At 39.9% G+C, this 17,576-nt stretch overlaps 1 protein-coding gene across 1 annotated transcript; it reads right to left on the bottom strand.

Annotated features, from left to right (window-relative positions):
- Nucleotides 1–10,470: 10,470 nt before the first annotated feature.
- On the bottom strand, nt 10,471–12,587 carry c7orf25.L (chromosome 7 open reading frame 25 L homeolog). The gene is given in 2 exon segments (NM_001127844.1): nt 10,471–11,928; nt 12,274–12,587. A coding segment is annotated over 1 exon segment (1,275 nt). The 5' UTR covers nt 11,913–11,928; nt 12,274–12,587; the 3' UTR covers nt 10,471–10,637.
- Nucleotides 12,588–17,576: the final 4,989 nt, after the last annotated feature.

Here is a 17,576-nt window from a genome sequence, read left to right as displayed (position 1 = left end):
GACTTGTAATAAATAATTTGTAGAGGCAAATTATGGAGAGAAAAAATTAAAAATTAAAGTTACAGCACATCTCGTGTTTCCTGAACACTTCTTTTCTATGATAAAGTTAATCATTCTGTGTATAGAAAGCAATGAATGCCATTTGCCATCTCCTAGAGCCAGTATGGCTACATGCAGGGTTACAAAGGTGTTGATTTATATAAACTATATTTAAGTTTCTGAAAAAAGGAATGTATACTGTTTTTAACTGCAGACAAAAACATTGATTGTTTTTTTTTAGATACTGGCCCTTTAACAGCTAGGTAGCTGATTTTTTAACAAGGCGATAAAATTAGATGTAGCTGACTGGATTCAAACTCATTTTCATCCAATTCCATGAGTCTGCAGAGATGGTAATGCAAGACGGACCGAGGATTTAGGTTGCAAGTCCATCCAACACAGCAATTAGGCCACACCGAATGCACTACTGCATTACTGCTCAGTGATCCGATGAGCCAGATCTATATCACCAGCAAAGTACCGGTGTTGCCGAGGCCTTATACACATCTTAAAAGCTTCTTCCCTTTGGACCACCAACATTTTTTCTATGTTTGCCAACTAAATGTCATATCAAAGGGTTTTTGTGCATCTGTTGCATTTTCTAGGCCTTGAAGAGCTGTTACTGTGCAGCGTCTGCATTTACTGGCTCCTATCTGCAATTTCAACAGTCTGGTTTCTTACAAGTAGATTGTGTGCAGATGCTATTTTCACTTTGAGATGAATTATTGAGAGCATGTTTTAAGCATTACTGAAGCTTTACAAAATTCCATTCTTACCACATATCTAGCGGAACATAACAGTTCTCTACACTAACGATCTCCTGTTTTAAGTCACTTCCTTTTATCACACAGGTGCAGCCCTGTCTGGATTCAATATATAAACTAGAAGATTGAGGCACTTGTGTGGTACCAAACAGTAACCAAATCCAGACAGGGTCATTTAAGAAGTATTGGACTAACACAGGCAGGAGATGCAGGAAGGATAATCCTTGTGTGATTTTTATTTGTTATAAATGTAGTCCCTAGTCAGTCATGTGTGTTCTTGTTGACATTGCTTTCATTATGAGTCAAAGAATTTGAGAATTTGATAAGTTTCATGATCATTGTTCTAATTTATAATCTTACCTGTGTGTGAAGGAACCATTGAGGATGGACCAATCTCTTAAAGGACATGTAAAACCCCCACAAAATTGTAATCGGTGAACAGCCTCTTTGAAATCTTTAGATACCTGCCACTCTAGTTGTTAAATGGTTAACAGTAAGGCTGCAGCATCTCCTTAATCACTTACAATTCCTTCTTCTCCTATATCCCACTCTGCCCCTCCCTCAGGAATTTACTTTAGCTGTTGGCTCATGAGCATGCTCAGTTCTTCTCAGTTCAGATTACTAAACGCACCCTCCAGTCAATGAAGAGATAGCATTGCTGGTTCCCTTAGACACTCTAGGGGGCAGATTTATCAAGGGGCGAATAGTATATTAGAGTTAGAATTATCGAGTCTCAAAATTCACACATTCAAATTTTAATCCCCCTATTCGAATGTAAATTTGAATGAGAGATTTATCATACTTCGACCATGGAAACAGTCCTAATTCAAATATTCGCCACCTGCCAAGCTCATGTACAAGTCAATGGCAGAGGTCCGTTGAGCCATTTAGAGATGTTCGTAACCTTCCTGACACGAAAAGAAAACAAATCAAATACAATTTGATTGAATATTAGACATTCTATTTTTTTCTTAAATAACCTCCCAGTCGAATTGCGAGTATATTGTAATTAAAAAAATTCACATGAATTGGAAAATTGATAAATGGGCCTCTAGCTGTCTGATCCGATTTTATTTCTCCTAACCACCTCTCCTGGGCTCAACTTAACCATTACAGTGCTTATCCCCAGCAGAACTTTTTTTTATCAAAGTATGTTGTGCCTGTGTAAACCTGCATTTTGCATTGCATGAACATTACAGCATACATGTCCTGTTTGCAGATGTCACATGATGTGTCAAAAGGAAAATGGCCTCCGGGTGAAAGCTGCTAGTTGTTTTAGGAAAATGTGATGGAGCTGGCAAATGGAAGGGGTGTATGCAGTACAAATGATGTGGCTTGGATGGGGGAGATGTGCCTAACTCATATACATGGTAGGAAAATGTAGGCTTTACATGTCCTTTAATTGGAGTAGCACATTTCTTGAATCTCTTAGTAATTAAGATTTAAAAAGCACTCTTATTTAAGGGAAGCTAACTTGAATTAGCACTAGACAAAACTAGGTTCTGCCATACTCACGTGTATCCAGATTAACCACCTTTACACCTATCACATAAAAGTAGTTATTTTTTCACAAACGTGTATTACTCCCTGAATTGATCCAAGTGTTAAGCTTCTTGCCTACTGGGTCTCTGCAAACGGTATGGATATCCCTGAAAATCATAGCTGCACTTTAGTCTGAAACGCCACTTCAATCTGCAAGAAGGGTAACAAAATGTCTGCTGAATTGGCCTGAACAAGCTTAAGTATACGTTTATGCATACAGTGGTGTGAAAAACTATTTGCCCCCTTCCTGATTTCTTATTCTTTTGCATGTTTGTCACACAAAATGTTTCTGATCATCAAACACATTTAACTATTAATCAAGATGAATGAGCCGGTTCAGTCAGGAGGTACTATGTACACCCGCAGGTTTGAGAAAATAGTTATAAACTCAACAAATATAAAAACAAGCTTGAGATAATTAGAGCCTATAAATTCGGGGCTCTAAGCCTCAAGTCGCCAAGCAAACCAGTTCGGGTGGTATAGTGAGATAATTACAAAAATAATAGAAAATTAAAATGTAACCTTTAATAAATATCATTAAAAACCACAACACCAAAAAATATATACAGGGCCGTGCCCTCAGTGATACAACACCACTACAAAAACGTGAGGACCCACTACCTCCAAATAGTATAGGCAGTGCAGGATATTTGCCTTAAAAAACAACAATTAAAAGCTGCATCAGGTGGTAACCGGTGGGGTGACTGAACGCCAGTCAGTAAGGCGAACGATAAATATTTAGAGCAGCCTAGTAGCAAAAATTCTACCCTCCCCTTCGTTTTTCCTTCCCCCAGGAGACAATTCTGCCTACCTACGTAGGGAATGGATGGGAGCTTATCCCCCACCTTCCACCTATGCTGCCCGACGCGTTTCGCCGTGAAAACGGCTTCTTCAGGGGCATAGGTGCTGGGCCGGTGTCTGTGACCGGTTTAAATACCTCTCCGGTAACATCTCAGCAGTTGCGCATCCTAATGCTGTCACTTCCGGTCGCGGCGAAGAACCGGAAGTCATGATCCGCATCTGCCCACAGTAGCGTCTTCAATGTACTGCGCATGCGTCAGTAGGATTTTGCCAGTACTTGGTTAAGACGGTCGGAGGATGCCTGTCTCCCTCCGGTTATTGTCACCTGTCAGATCTAATGAACAAGTGCCGGAGTGGCATAGATATTGCTTATGCTGTCAGTGTCTTTGGCTTATTTCCAATTCTACTGCATAATAATTTGGTAACTTGCCTTGGTTCCCCGGAGAGTGTAAAAAATGGTATAGTTACATGTATAATATTAAAGTATTCAATATACGGAGTCAATTTAATAATAACTGGGCAAATTAATCAGTTATTAAATTGTGTTAACCAATAGTATTGTATCATGGATAATGGTAAGTTATGTCATAAAAAGGGTAAGAAAGTAAATCCTTCATTAAGTCCCAGAGGGGCCCTACTTTTCATAGAGTAAATCCATTCAGCTTCTTTGCGTAATAGTTTCTTGTCGAGATCACCAACTCGTGTAGTTTGAACAATTTTTTCGATGCCCATAAAGTGCATGACCTTAGTATCACCTGCGTGAATTTCATTTATATGATTGGCTACTGATGTGTTCCTTTTATTTCTAACATCTCCAACATGTTCCATAACTCTCCGTTTCAGTTGTCTCTTCGTCTTTCCTATGTAGTCCATACCACAGTCGCAGCGCATCATATAAATGACCCCTTCAGTCTCGCAGTTTATAAAGTCCTTAATATGATGTTCCCAGTTGTCTGTTTTTTTGATCAGAGAATATGTTCTTTTTATAAATGGACATGCCACACATCGGCCGCATTTATGACAGCCTTTAGTTCTGTCGGTCAGCCAAGTGTTTGATGCTGGGGGTACATAATGACTATGAGTAAGACTATCACGAAGATTACTGCTTCGTCTAAAAGTTATGAGTGGTTGGTCTCCTATTACTTGATTTAGTGTAGTATCCTGTTGAAGTATGTGCCAATGTTTATTCACTATGTATCTTATTTCCTTATGCTCCTTGCTGTAGTCTCCAATCAGTCTAACACATCCTGGACTCTGGTTTGTTGATCGAGTGATTTTCCTTTGATTTATTAATAGGGAGTCGCGGTCTGATTCAAGCGCTCTCTTATATGCCTTTTTGAGGGCATTATGACTATACCCTCGCTCTTTAAAGCGTGCATATAGTTTTTTAGCCTCTGCTTTAAATTCCTCTGTTGTACTGCATAATCGTCTGATCCTTAAATACTGTCCCACCGGTATTCCTGAAATTGTATTTCTAGGGTGTTGACTGTTTGCATGAAGCAAACTATTAGTGGCTGTCTCCTTCCTATACACTGAAGTCGCTAAGTTATTATTATTGGTCTTATCACGAAAAATGCGTATATCTAGGAAGTTTACAGTGTTAGCATCAATTTGGGCTGTCACTTTTAGGTTGATATGGTTGATGTTGAGCTTCGCTACGAATTCATAAAATTTTTCACTGGTACTTGTCCATATTAGTACTATGTCATCTATGTAGCGAAGCCAGAGAGAGATGTATTGTGTGTAATCTGATAAATCCTCACTGAACACCAGATTATTCTCCCACCAGCCTAGAAAAATGTTCGCATAAGACGGAGCGCACGTACTTCCCATTGCGGTCCCCCTTTGTTGATGGAAGTATTTACCATTAAAGGTAAAATAATTGTGTTTCAATATAAATCCTAGGATTTCAACAACAAAATCATTATGTGCAGTGTACTGGTATCCCCGTTGTGTTAGGGTGTCTTGGACTGCTTTCAAGCCAAACTCATGTGGTATACTAGTATATAGTGACTCTACATCCAAACAAGCTAAATAATGTGTGGGATCCAGACTGATGCCATCTAGGCGTCTAATTGCGTCTGTGGTGTCTTGTATAAACGATGGCAAGCAGCTGACGAATGGTTTTAAAATCTCGTCAACGTACTTACTCGATGGCTCAGTCAGGCTGCCAATCCCAGAGACTATGGGGCGTCCTGGTGGGTTTGTGGGATTTTTATGAATCTTTGGCAGGGTATAAAAAGTTGGAATCACAGGTGATTTAACCGTCATGTATGCGCACTCATCTTTGTTGATCAACCTTTTTTCCAAGCCTGTCTTCAAAATTAAGGATAACTTTGCTTGGAATTCTCTAGTGGGATCTTTAGAAAGCTGCATATAGCAATTTTTATCGCCTAGTTGTCTCATACATTCTTTCACGTATGTACATCTATTTTGAATGACGATATTTCCACCTTTATCGCTAGGTTTGATTATGATTTCACTGTTCTCCTGTAACTGTTTCAACCCTTGTTTTTCTTTCCAAGACAAGTTATTTTTTGAATATAATGACTTGCTATTTTTATCTTTGAGGTTTCTCAGGTCTTTAATACAGGCCTCAATAAAAACCTCAACCTTTGGACTTAATAAAGCTGGGGGAGTGAAAGTACTTTTAGGTTTAAACGTGGTGAATGGGCCTTTAATATAGTCTATGTCGCTGTCATTTTCTTCTAACAATTGGCGTAGGTCATCCAGAGCTCTGCGTTCTTCACTGGACCATTCTGTTTGTTTGGACGTTTTGGCGAAATGCTTAAATAATAGGAGTTTTCTCCCAAATAGGTGGAGATCTTTAATCCAGCTAAAAATTTTAAATGTGTTAGTCGGTGAAAAGGACAACCCTTTTTGAAGTGCTTGTTGTTGGTATTTGTCAAGTACACAAGAGGACAAGTTAAAAATTTGTAATGCATCAGTCTGTCCTATTTCTTCGCACGGTACCCCCACCTTTGTCTGTCTCTTAGACTCGATTTGTTTGGGGGTCCCTGATGGGGAGTCTCTAAAAAAGGTAAAGAATTGGAAGAGTTGTTGTGTCTAGGATTTCTATCTCTTGATTTGTTTCTATTGTGTAGTTCCACCCGTGTGTCAGAGCCTGAGGCTCCACTTAATTCACTGTCAGAAATATCTGTATCTAACTCAGACCCACTCGTAATGGTGTATTTTTTATGATTGTTAGAGTATTTATTCGGATGGTTCAAGTCCTCATACACTTTCCCTGAGGCATAGTCTGTCTTATCTCTACAGAATTTTTTCCATTTTCTGGATTTAAGGTAAATTTAACTATTAGTCAAAGATAACACAAGTAAATACAAAATGCAGTTTTTAAATGAGGGTTTTTATTATTTAGGGAGAAAAGAAATCCAAACCTGTGTGAAAAAGTAATTGCCCCCTGAACCTAATAACTGGTTGGGCCACCCTTAGCAGCAATAACTGCAATCAAGCGTTTGCGATAACTTGCAACGAGTCTTTTACAGCGCTCTGGAGGAATTTTGGCCCACTCATCTTTGCATAATTGTTGTAATTCAGCTTTATTTGAGGGTTTTCTAGCATGAACCGCCTTTTTAAGGTCATGCCACAACATCTCAATAGGATTCAGGTCAGGACTTTGACTAGGCCACTCCAAAGTCTTCATTTTGTTTTTCTTCAGCCATTCAGAGGTGGATTTGCTGGTGTGTTTTGGGTCATTGTCCTGCTGCAGCACCCAAGATCGCTTCAGCTTGAGTTGACGAACAGATGGCCGGACATTCTCATTCAGGATTTTTTGGTAGACAGTAGAATTCATGGTTCCATCTATCACAGCAAGTCTTCCAGGTCCTGAAGCAGCAAAACAACCCCAGACCATCACACTACCACCACCATATTTTACTGTTGGTATGATGTTCTTTTTCTGAAATGCTGTGTTACTTTTACGCCAGATGTAACGGGACGCGCACCTTCCAAAAAGTTCAACTTTTGTCTTGTCGGTCCACAAGGTATTTTCCCAAAAGTCTTGGCAATCATTGAGATGTTTTTAGCAAAATTGAGACGAGCCTTAATGTTCTTTTTGCTTAAAAGTGGTTTGCGCCTTGGAAATCTGCCATGCAGGCCGTTTTTGCCCAGTCTCTTTCTTATGGTGGAGTCGTGAACACTGACCTTAATTGAGGCAAGTGAGGCCTGCAGTTCTTTAGATGTTGTCCTGGGGTCTTTTGTGGCCTCTCGGATGAGTTGTCTCTGCGCTCTTGGGGTAATTTTGGTCGGCCGGCCACTCCTGGGAAGGTTCACCACTGTTCCATGTTTTTGCCATTTGTGGATAATGGCTCTCACTGTGGTTCGCTGGAGTCCCAAAGCTTTAGAAATGGCTTTATAACCTTTGAAATTGAACTCAGGTGTGATAAAACACAGTTAAGTTATTTTTTAACAAGGGGGGCAATCACTTTTTCACACAGGCCCATGTAGATTTGGAGTTTTTTTTCTCCCTTAAAGGAAAACTATACCCCCCAAACAATGTAGGTCTCTATAAAAAGATATTGCATAAAACAGCTCATATGTAAAATCCTACTTCATGTAAATAAACCATTTTCATATTAATATACTTTTCTAGTAGTATGTGCCATTGGGTAATCATAAATAGAAAATTTCCATTTTAAAAAATAAGGGCCGCCCCCTGAGATCGTAGGATTCACTGTACTCACAAACATACCAACAAACCATACATGTTAGGTCACATGAGCCAATTAACAGACAGAGTTCTGTCTTTTGCTTCCACACTTTTTCCTGTTACAGTTATAGTTGAAGTATTTCTGGTCAGGTGATCTCTGAGGCAGCACAGAGACCATCACGAAATGGTGGCTCAAGGCAAGAGATGTAAAAGGGCAATATTTACTTAAATATATATTCCAGTTTGGTAAGATTCTTTAATATGCCACTTAATATGATATGAACTATCTGTTGCTGAAGTGTTCATTTTGGGGGTATAGTTTTCCTTTAATAACGTAAACCTTCATTTAAAAACTGCATTTTGTGTTTAATTATGTTATCTTTGACTAATAGTTAATGGTTTTTGATGAGCAGAAACATTTAAGTGTGACAAACATTCAAAAGAATAAGAAATCAGGAAGGGGGCAAATAGTTTTTCACACCACTGTATAGTGCTTTGAATCAAATGCAGAATCTCAATACTGCAAGGAAGCAATGCCAAGTAGTGTGTTGTTACAGAGAAGGGCTGCCAATGGCAAGTCAGCCCCACCAGGCTCCACTGACTTTTTTATAACAATATTTCAATACATTCTGAACCTCAGATATTTTATATAAAATAATTATCCAGCTTTTTCAAAATAGTTGGATAGAACAGGAGTAATGACAGCAGCAATAAACTTTTTTACTAGTGCTACCATACACAGTTATGGACTCCTGTGTTTACTTGGACTGTGCTAAATATTAATATAATATGCTTTTAATGGAACAGTAACATCAAAAATTGAAAGTGTAAGCACTGTAGAACATAATGGTGTTATCTGTTATCCACTATTTAACCTGTGCCATATAGCCTTTTTTACATTTCTGCCATGGCTACACAGAAGCTTGTTTGTATAAACAATAGTAGTGTTTCTGAAGCAAACATCAGTTTTACCAGTGCAGGGCAACAATACATGATATGTTCATTACTTAAAGGAACAGTTCGGTGTGAAAATAAAAACTGTGTAATAGATAGGCTGTGCAAAATAAAAAAAATGTTTCTAATATAGTTAGTTAGCCAAAAATGTAATATATAAAGGCTGGAGTGAACAGATGTCTAATAAAACAGCCAGAATCCAACTTCCTGCTTTTCAGCTCTATAACTCTAAGTTAGTCAGCGACTTGAAGGGGGGCCACATGGTACATTTCTGTTCAGTGAGTTTGTAATTGATCCTCAGCATTCAGCTCAGATTCAAAAGCAACAGACATGACCCATGTGGCCCCCCCCTCAAGTCTCTGATTGGTTACTGCCTGGTAACCAGAGTAACCAGTCAGTGTAAACCAAGAGAGCTGAAAAGCAGGAAGTAGTGTTCTGACTGACATGTTATACATCAAATCACTCCAGCCTTTATATATTACATTTTTGGCTAACTATATTAGAAACATTTTTATATAAATGTCTTTATTTGCACCAAACAAACAGTACAAAATATCACAATGAAACATGCCAATGCCCTCTGAAGTAGGGCAGGACAACAAGGTAGGGGGTGGTCTGCACACATTTTTTTTAGAAACATTTTTTATTTTGCACAGCCTATTTACCCAGTTTTTATTTTTACACTGAACAATTCCTTTAAAACATTCAATTTTTTGGTGTTACTGTTCCTCTAGGGGCCTTACAGTTCTACAAGACTATGAAGCCCATGTTCAAGTTGACTGTAAAAATCACTTGGTTGGCCCTGTTCTAAACAACTGCATATTGGAATCTGATGACAGTGAAATTGAGTGAAACCCTGATTGATAGTTGTACCATAATGTAACCTTTACATATACGTAATAGCATTTGACCATTTTCTGGCTACAGCAGGACAGCCACTACACTCCTAGAAAGGCCAGCAGCTGCTTCCTACTACAGTTAGAAGACGATTTAGAGTGTGGGCAGATTACATAGAAGAAACCTGCACAAACAGGGCACCGAGGACTATTAGGCTAAGGCCAGATGTTTGTGAATCTCGGCCTGCGTTTCTCTGCAGGTGGAGAATCCGCTGCCCCCCTGCTCTTCCAATCCTGCTTTGCCTGCACCCAAGCTGAGACAATGCTTTTGGGCGGATTTAGGCTCTGAAAGATGACATTTTGCACTACCCACAGTTATAAAGACAAAGGATTCTGTGCCTGTGATGGATTCACATCCATAAATTGTCTGGGCCTAGTTTAAGCCACTGCCGCAACTAAGTACAGGCAGAAAAGGCAGTTTCCCCCTTAATTAAGCATGAATCGGCCAGGGGCAAAATCAGTATAGTGGCAGAAACGATCCTTAGCCACTGCGTCGTGCGGTGGAGAATGTGGTTATGGCAAACAGGCGAATGAGGTTTTTGGGTGGTGGGGCAGGAAGGGGAGGGTGTTGGTGGTGTTGTTTTAAGACAGCTGGCATACAAGTTGTGATGGAAAGGAGGCAGGCCCTTTTCTCAGCACTGTGCCACTGATAAATAAGCACTGAAGTAGTGCTATCATCCAATTTTAAAGTGTTTATTTTTGATGGCAAATTATGTACATGGTTTAGTGCAAGAGACTGTTGAATAAATCCTGCAAAGTTCGACAATGAGATTTTTTTCTTTCTTTTGAATAAAATACAAAACAATTTTGCGCATATTCAAAATATATTATTAAATAAAGATGTTTTTAACAAATCAAAATAACAGAATACAGATTTTTCTAAATTGCATTAAATCTGTTGCTTTCCAAACAGCAGAAACTTTTACACTTTTGCACTGTGTAAGGTTCTGTTAAAGGACAAGTAAAGGTTTATCAGAGTAGATTGGAAGATGCATAATTATTGGGTAAAGGGGTGGCTGAAGATTCTTTACTTTCGGTTAGAGCTCGAGGCTGATGTATAAACACACTGAACTTGACTCCCTGGTTTGCTGCAGCCCTTACAAAACCACTATTGGCAGTCATTGTGATGGCTTTTAAGGTCTCCCCAGTCCCAAAGATAGAAATGGAACGGCTGTTTATTTTGGAGCTACAAGCAAGTTTTGAGGCACGCTCAGAAGGCTGGTCTGGTACCACAGTAATACTCTTTACTAGCAATGCAGCTCTTTCTTTTTCTGCTGGTCCACCCAAGGTCTCCAGTATTGACTGGAAATCCTTTATCGCGCTTTCACATGCAAACAATTCTTTGGCTTCCATAAATGACTTAAGCAGTGGAAGCACCTTTTCTTGCCTTTCTTGTGCTGCCTGCTCTGTTAAAACTTTTTCTTTAAATAACCAATGGCAACCTCCATGGCTCAAAGCGGATACATAGGTAATTAAAGTAGTGATATCTAAATTAACCCGTTTGCATGCCTCTACCTTGATCTCTGTAGGGAAAGCAATGCTAGCTACTATGTTTTCAGTATCTACTTTGCTGACATGGAGGACAGCAGTGTCATCGCCATCACAGTCAGATTCGCTTCCACTTAAGTAGTTCTCCTCTGGTAAATTTTCTTGAGAGGTATTAACAGCAACAATATCCCCACGTACAGAGATGCCAATCTCTTTCAACTTTTCAGCCATAGGTTTAGAGACACTATTGTAAAAGGCAAATATGATATGTGGGCTGCTGTACTGAACCAGCTGTTGAGAGCTGGCTAGTAAATAATCTTCTGCCTGTTCTATAACGCTCTTGTCTCCATACTGACCCCGCCCCAGCCATATGTTGTGCAGTGCTTCAGCTTTCCGCCCAATTGCTTTCACCCAAGTGTGCCCGCCATTCGCAACAACATCAACCACCAGTGACTGCTTCTCTCCGAACTGATCATTATAGCTAAAGACATGAAGAACGCTGACAACCTCTTCCAAGCTCTCTGCAGATTCAATAACAGCTTGCAGATGTGTGAGGTTTGTGCTTCGCAGGTGAGACTCTTTAATGGCTACTTTTCCTGCCTCGACTTTTTGTAAAAACTTCAACTCTGCTTTCAGTTTGCTGCACAGTTTTGCTCCGCCTTCCACTCCACCGACTCGAGATCTGGAAAGTGCTTCAGATCTTTTAATCAGCTGTTTGGCAATGTCTATACGGTCACAAAGCATTGAGTCAACGGACATGTTGGCTACATTATACCTACAAAGAAATGATCATGAAAACACATTACGGACATAATAATCTGCTTAAACAACCATTTGTATGTATCTGCAGCTGAATAGTATGCGCTTACATCCCTAACATATAATTCTACTATAATTAAAGGCACTCTAATAACATTATCTCATTTATTGTGAAAATAAAGCAATAACCATGATTTTTATGCCTACTTAAGCAACAAAAATCGCATTTTATATCATTTTCAAAAAGTTCTATTCACCAAGGAGAAGGAAGCCAGTCTCGCAGCCAAACCAGCAATGTATGGGCCCCATTAAGGCCTTAATGAACAACTTGTATATATTTTAGAAGACTAAAGCAACTTACCACTGTTGGGTCCTAAACAGAATCTGCTCTTGGGCCAAGTAACATCACATTTATTTAAAAAAAAATTGATGATACACATGGATCAGTTAACTTTCTTTAAGTCATGTGATTGTAGCTCAGAACTTGAAAAAAAAAAAAGCCAAAGAGGTCTGAAATACTGTAAGCGCACAACAGTCCCACTTTTCCCGGGACAACCACGATTTTTTTAGCACAGCCCGCCCGCAGAACAGCTCCTTCGTTCCTCAGGAAAAAAATGATAGTCTCATCTCGCGATACTATGACGTCACGCTATACGTACGTTAGCGCAGTGAAGCTTCACGTAGCCGAGTCATGACAACCTTGTTGTCGTACAGTACATGGTTTTAGTGATGAATCTGTTGTGGTCGTAAACACAAGCTTTGTGCGCTCCCTCACAATTATATTATAATAATGTTTTCAGTTTGCAGCTCCTACGTTAGTAATTGATGGTAAAACACTATATAGTTATAGTGGTGATTCAGCCATACCCGCTGCTCCCAGAACCTTTCCTCCCAATGTGTGACCAAGACTTGCTCATTCATTGTTCCAGGGCCGGCCCAAGGTATTTTGGCAAGGGCTTCAATCAGTGCCCCCCCCCCCAACAGGTCCTGCATTACCATTTCTCACCTTACCTTTCATATTGCCCCATGTACCTGTACCAACATCTATCATATTACCCTCATTTGTACCTGTGCCAATGGTAGTCAATCCCCCAAAAATCCATCATATTGCCCCTAATTTGCACCTGTGCCAATGGCAGTCAATCCCCAAAAAATCCATATTTGTACCTGTGCCCCAAAAATCCATCATATTGCCCCAAACATCTGTGCACCTGTGCCAGCAGCGACCATATTGCCCCATGTACCTGAGCCAGTAACAGCCAAACCCTCATATTGGCCCAAATCTATACCTGTGCCAGCAGCAGCCAAAAAACACAATATTGCCCCTAAATATGTACTTGTGCCAGCAGGAGCCAAAAATCCATCATATTGCCCTGTGGTGAAAGATTTGGCCAAATACCAAATTAGGGGCAGGAAAGGAAAAAGTGGTAAAAATTCTTCTTTTGTGATGAAAAGTCACGTTATTTCCCTACAAGCCTCTAATTTACATATGAAAATTTGGATTCTGTTCGGCCAGACGCAAGGATTCGTCCGTATCCAAATCCTGCTGAAAAAGGCTGAATCCTGGCCGAATCCTGGATTTGGTGCATCCCTACAAATATTTACCTGTGCCAGCAGCTGCCAAGAGGGAGGTGGGGAGTGATTCTGTCTGCAGTACGAATCACAGGGAAAGGGGGTTGGAACAGGTGGTTTAAAACATTGAAAAACTATTAAAGGCCAAGCAAACCATGGTTTGAACGATCGTACATCTTACGATTTTTCGGCCGACATCGGTCAGGAAATTGATCGGCCAGATTAAAAAAATCTTTGTCGGTCCCAGTGTAATCTATCTATGTTTGCAGGGCCACGCAGGCAGCTCCCCTTTGTTTTCCTGGCAAATTGGTCTTTTTAGTTGATGGTCAATTCGTACGATCGTACCGAGAAAATCGTGGTCTCACGATCTTTTAAAAATCTCAGTACCAGAGGGTATGAAACGTGTAAGGCGCAATGCTAGTTGATCTGTACTCCTACTTTTTTTTTGTGCTTGATACACCAGATGTTACACATGGTTGCTCATAAATAGAGTGTTCCAGTTGTTTATGTTGTTTTATGTGAGCACCAGGGCAATATTTTTAGTCTGGGGACAAATCATGGGCTAATTTAGGATAATATAATGGGTGAAATATACCAACAGTAATCTGTGCAGTCCTTAAAGTCACATTGTTTTTTAAGGGCTCTTACACAAAAGGGGCGGCTTTTCCTGCGCTCCCCTGTGTTGTGATTTATTCCTTTCACCCGCAGGGGAGTGCAGCAGTAGACACACTCAATTATTGTGAAGGGGGCTGTACTGACACAGACGCATGTAAGCGCCAAACACAGGTGGGACGCAGCATGTTGCATTTCACCTGCGTTCAGCGCATATATGCATCTGTGTGAGTACAGCCCCCTTCACAATAATATTACTCCTGCGCTCACCTGTGGCTGAACGGAAGAAATCTCAACACAGGGGAGCGCAAGATAAACCGTCTATGTGTAAAGGTGGCCATAGACGCAAAGATCCGCTCTTTTGGCAACATCGCCAAACGAGTGGATCTGTCCCCAATATGCCATTAACGAGCATGGCTATATCGGGGGTAAACTGAGCGTACGGCCGTACGGCCGAACGATCCGATTACGATGCAGAATGGCCTCCAGCAGGAACAGTCGGGTCAAAATCAAACCTGTCCGATCGATCAAACGACCGATCTCCTCCGGACGAAAGATGTCGGCACTCTCCACACACGATCCGAAAATAGGATCTGTGCGTCTATGGCCAGCATAAGAGCCCTAAAACAGAGAATAACCAATCTCATGTTTTTGTTTAAACGAGCATGACATTTTGATGGTGTGGCTGACAATTCCTCAGCTGTGCTTACATGTGGCAGTACATTTTGTCTCTTTTCAAATGTTGGCAGATTGGTCGAGGTGTTTAGATAAACAAATATAACTGGCTATAAGCTGCAGAGCAGGCCTGTTTAAGACTGCAGGCCCCACTGAAAGTGAACAAATAGGAGCAGATTTATAAAAGGTCGAAGTGAATTTTCAAATTAAAAAAATGCAAATTATGAGCTATTTTTTTGTACTTCGACTAGGGAATAGACCAAATTCGATTCAAATTTGAAAAAAAATTGTAAATTCGAATATCGAAATTTATCATTATCTTTAATAATTCGACCAACCATTCACCATCTAAAACTTGCCAAATTGCTGTTTTAGCCTATGAGGGACCTCCTAGAGCCTATTTGGAGTCAATTTGTGGACTTTGAAAAATCAACGTTTTTTTGGGGGAAAACTTTGAATCAAATTCAATCGAATGCACTATTAATTTGATTTGTACGAATCGAATTAGACCGAAACCGGACCTATTCAGCCAAAAAAAAAACTGACTTAATTTCGGTTGGTCTTTTGGAATTTGAATTTCGAAGTTTTTCAAATTTTACTCATGATAAATATGCCCCATAGTATGATAAGCACAAATTATATATTTGTCAGAGTAGCAGAGAGCTATTGCTCATTTTGCAAAATCTATCCCAGGAAACCATTAGGCTCGTATGTACTTATTTAAGGCACAAACTTTTATCTGGTGTTCACCCTGTGCAATATATGCTGCCATATGAAATCTTGCTTCCCCTTCTGGGTGGAACTTGTTATGCTGCTTAAGGAACTGAGGGAAATGTAAACTTATTCTTTCATTCATGTCCCCAATTCTGCAGCATCATGAGAGTTACTAAGACTTTATAGGTGGGTTTAAACAGCCACAACCCTCAAAAAAATGTTAAGGTTCTAGAATAAATCAGTTATAACTGGAATTGTTCTTTCCCGACTTTTAGATAACTTTGAGTACCATTGATATTGGTGGGTACAAAGTCTTATGTGGTGGACAGCATCTGGATAATCTACTTGGACTGATTTGTTCAGTGAGCACAATAACTCAGCCTTGCGGACGGTTCCATTAGTTTGACATTAGATCTCTGTGTAGCCATCATAAAATATTGCAATCTTCTAAAAACCCAAGTTATGCTAATTTGTCAGCATACTGTTTTGTCTTGGGTCTCCATTCCAGATTTTGGCACTTTCAGCAGGACAGTGACCTCAAGGAGTACCCAGGAATGGATGGAGACAAAATACTGGACTGTTTTAAGGTGGCCAGCAATGAGTCCATATCTAAATCCCACTGAACACTTATGAAGAAAAGCCATCCATCACATCTGGAAGAACTGGAGCTGTTTTCCAAAAGAATTGGTCAAAATTGCCAGGGACATGTAGAATGTTTCATGTCTATAGAAAATTTTGATTTCAGTTTTTCTTTCCAAAGAATGTGCTTCCCTATATTAAGTCTAGGGTGTCAGTTTAGTCAATTTAGTTTTTTTAATAAAGATTGGTTAAGATATAAGTTGTTGAATGGAATAACAAAGTTCTGTAATCTTAACAGTGAAACATGGAATGATGGACACCTGCTTTTGTCAACTGTATCTGCTGCAAAACAAGGTTGGGCTAACTTGATTTGGTGGATAGTGTGGATTTGTACTAAATTGTATGTTGTACTATTGCTACCAGTTTTAGCATCTACTCTTATTTTATTGCCTGTATTGATTATAATAGTGTATCATGTTGCCATTTATAGTCCAATTCTTGTTCTTAAATATAAATGTGTATGTAAGCAAGTGTGATTTTCTGAAATATATGGTATGGCCCGGAGCCAGCAGCCATTAGATTTTCTTCTGTATGTGGTCTAAAAATACACTTCATCTAAAAGGAACCTGGAATTTGAAAACTAAACTGATGTCACTGTGCCACGATTCCAGCAGTCTTTTTCCCATGGCTGCTGCAATGAACATGCAGCCATGATTCTAGCATCAAGGTGGGTGGTACAAAGGCCTAACAGACTGGGACACGGTTTAAATACGTTTTTTTTTTCTCGGTTCTTCCCCAAGACCAATGCCATGGCAGTGCAAGAGCCATGGGAAAGGGTATTCTGGTGTAAGTAATAGCAATAAAATCAGCTAAAATAATGTTTTTAGAGTGATTCCGACATATTTCTCTACTAAAAAACTTGAATGTGTAAAAGAGTATAAAAATCACATTCTCCAAACAGAAGTTGTATGATTAGTACAACTTCCACCTGCGTGCGGTTACAAAGAGTGGAGCAGGAATCAGCCTGAAAAACACGAAAGCAGACATTTTCAGGCCGATCAACACTCCATGTAGCCGCACGCAAGCAAAAGCTGCACTTAGTGCAGATAGAAGCCACTGATCTAAGCTATTACCCTTCTCTCCGCCTCATTAAATTCTGCAGGCGGAGAGAAGCATTCATATGTTGTGTGTGCGCTTGCCCTAAACAGTTTCAAATCACAGGCTCCTGTACCAGTTAATTATTAGAGCATCCTTTTAACCTTAGTCACCTTCACTGTACTAATAAGAAAAGAGGCAAGTCTTAAGTGCTGAATGGCAAAGGTAAGTAAGAGGGGAGGGACAGCAGGGTTTAATTGACTGTGTAGGACTGGTGTGCTGGCAAATTGGTACAGCAGCATCCAATAAATCAGACAATTAAATGTAAATTATGTAAACGGCTTTATCTGTACTTAAAGGAGAACTGAAGATATAATCACTGGTGGTGCCCCCCCTCCCTGTAATTACAATTACTTA

The sequence above is a fragment of the Xenopus laevis genome, chromosome 6L, assembly GCF_017654675.1.
Source record: "Xenopus laevis strain J_2021 chromosome 6L, Xenopus_laevis_v10.1, whole genome shotgun sequence".
Lineage (NCBI taxonomy): Eukaryota > Metazoa > Chordata > Amphibia > Anura > Pipidae > Xenopus > Xenopus laevis.
Note: the sequence above shows the minus strand (reverse complement) of the source record. Positions and strands in the feature narration are given on the sequence as shown.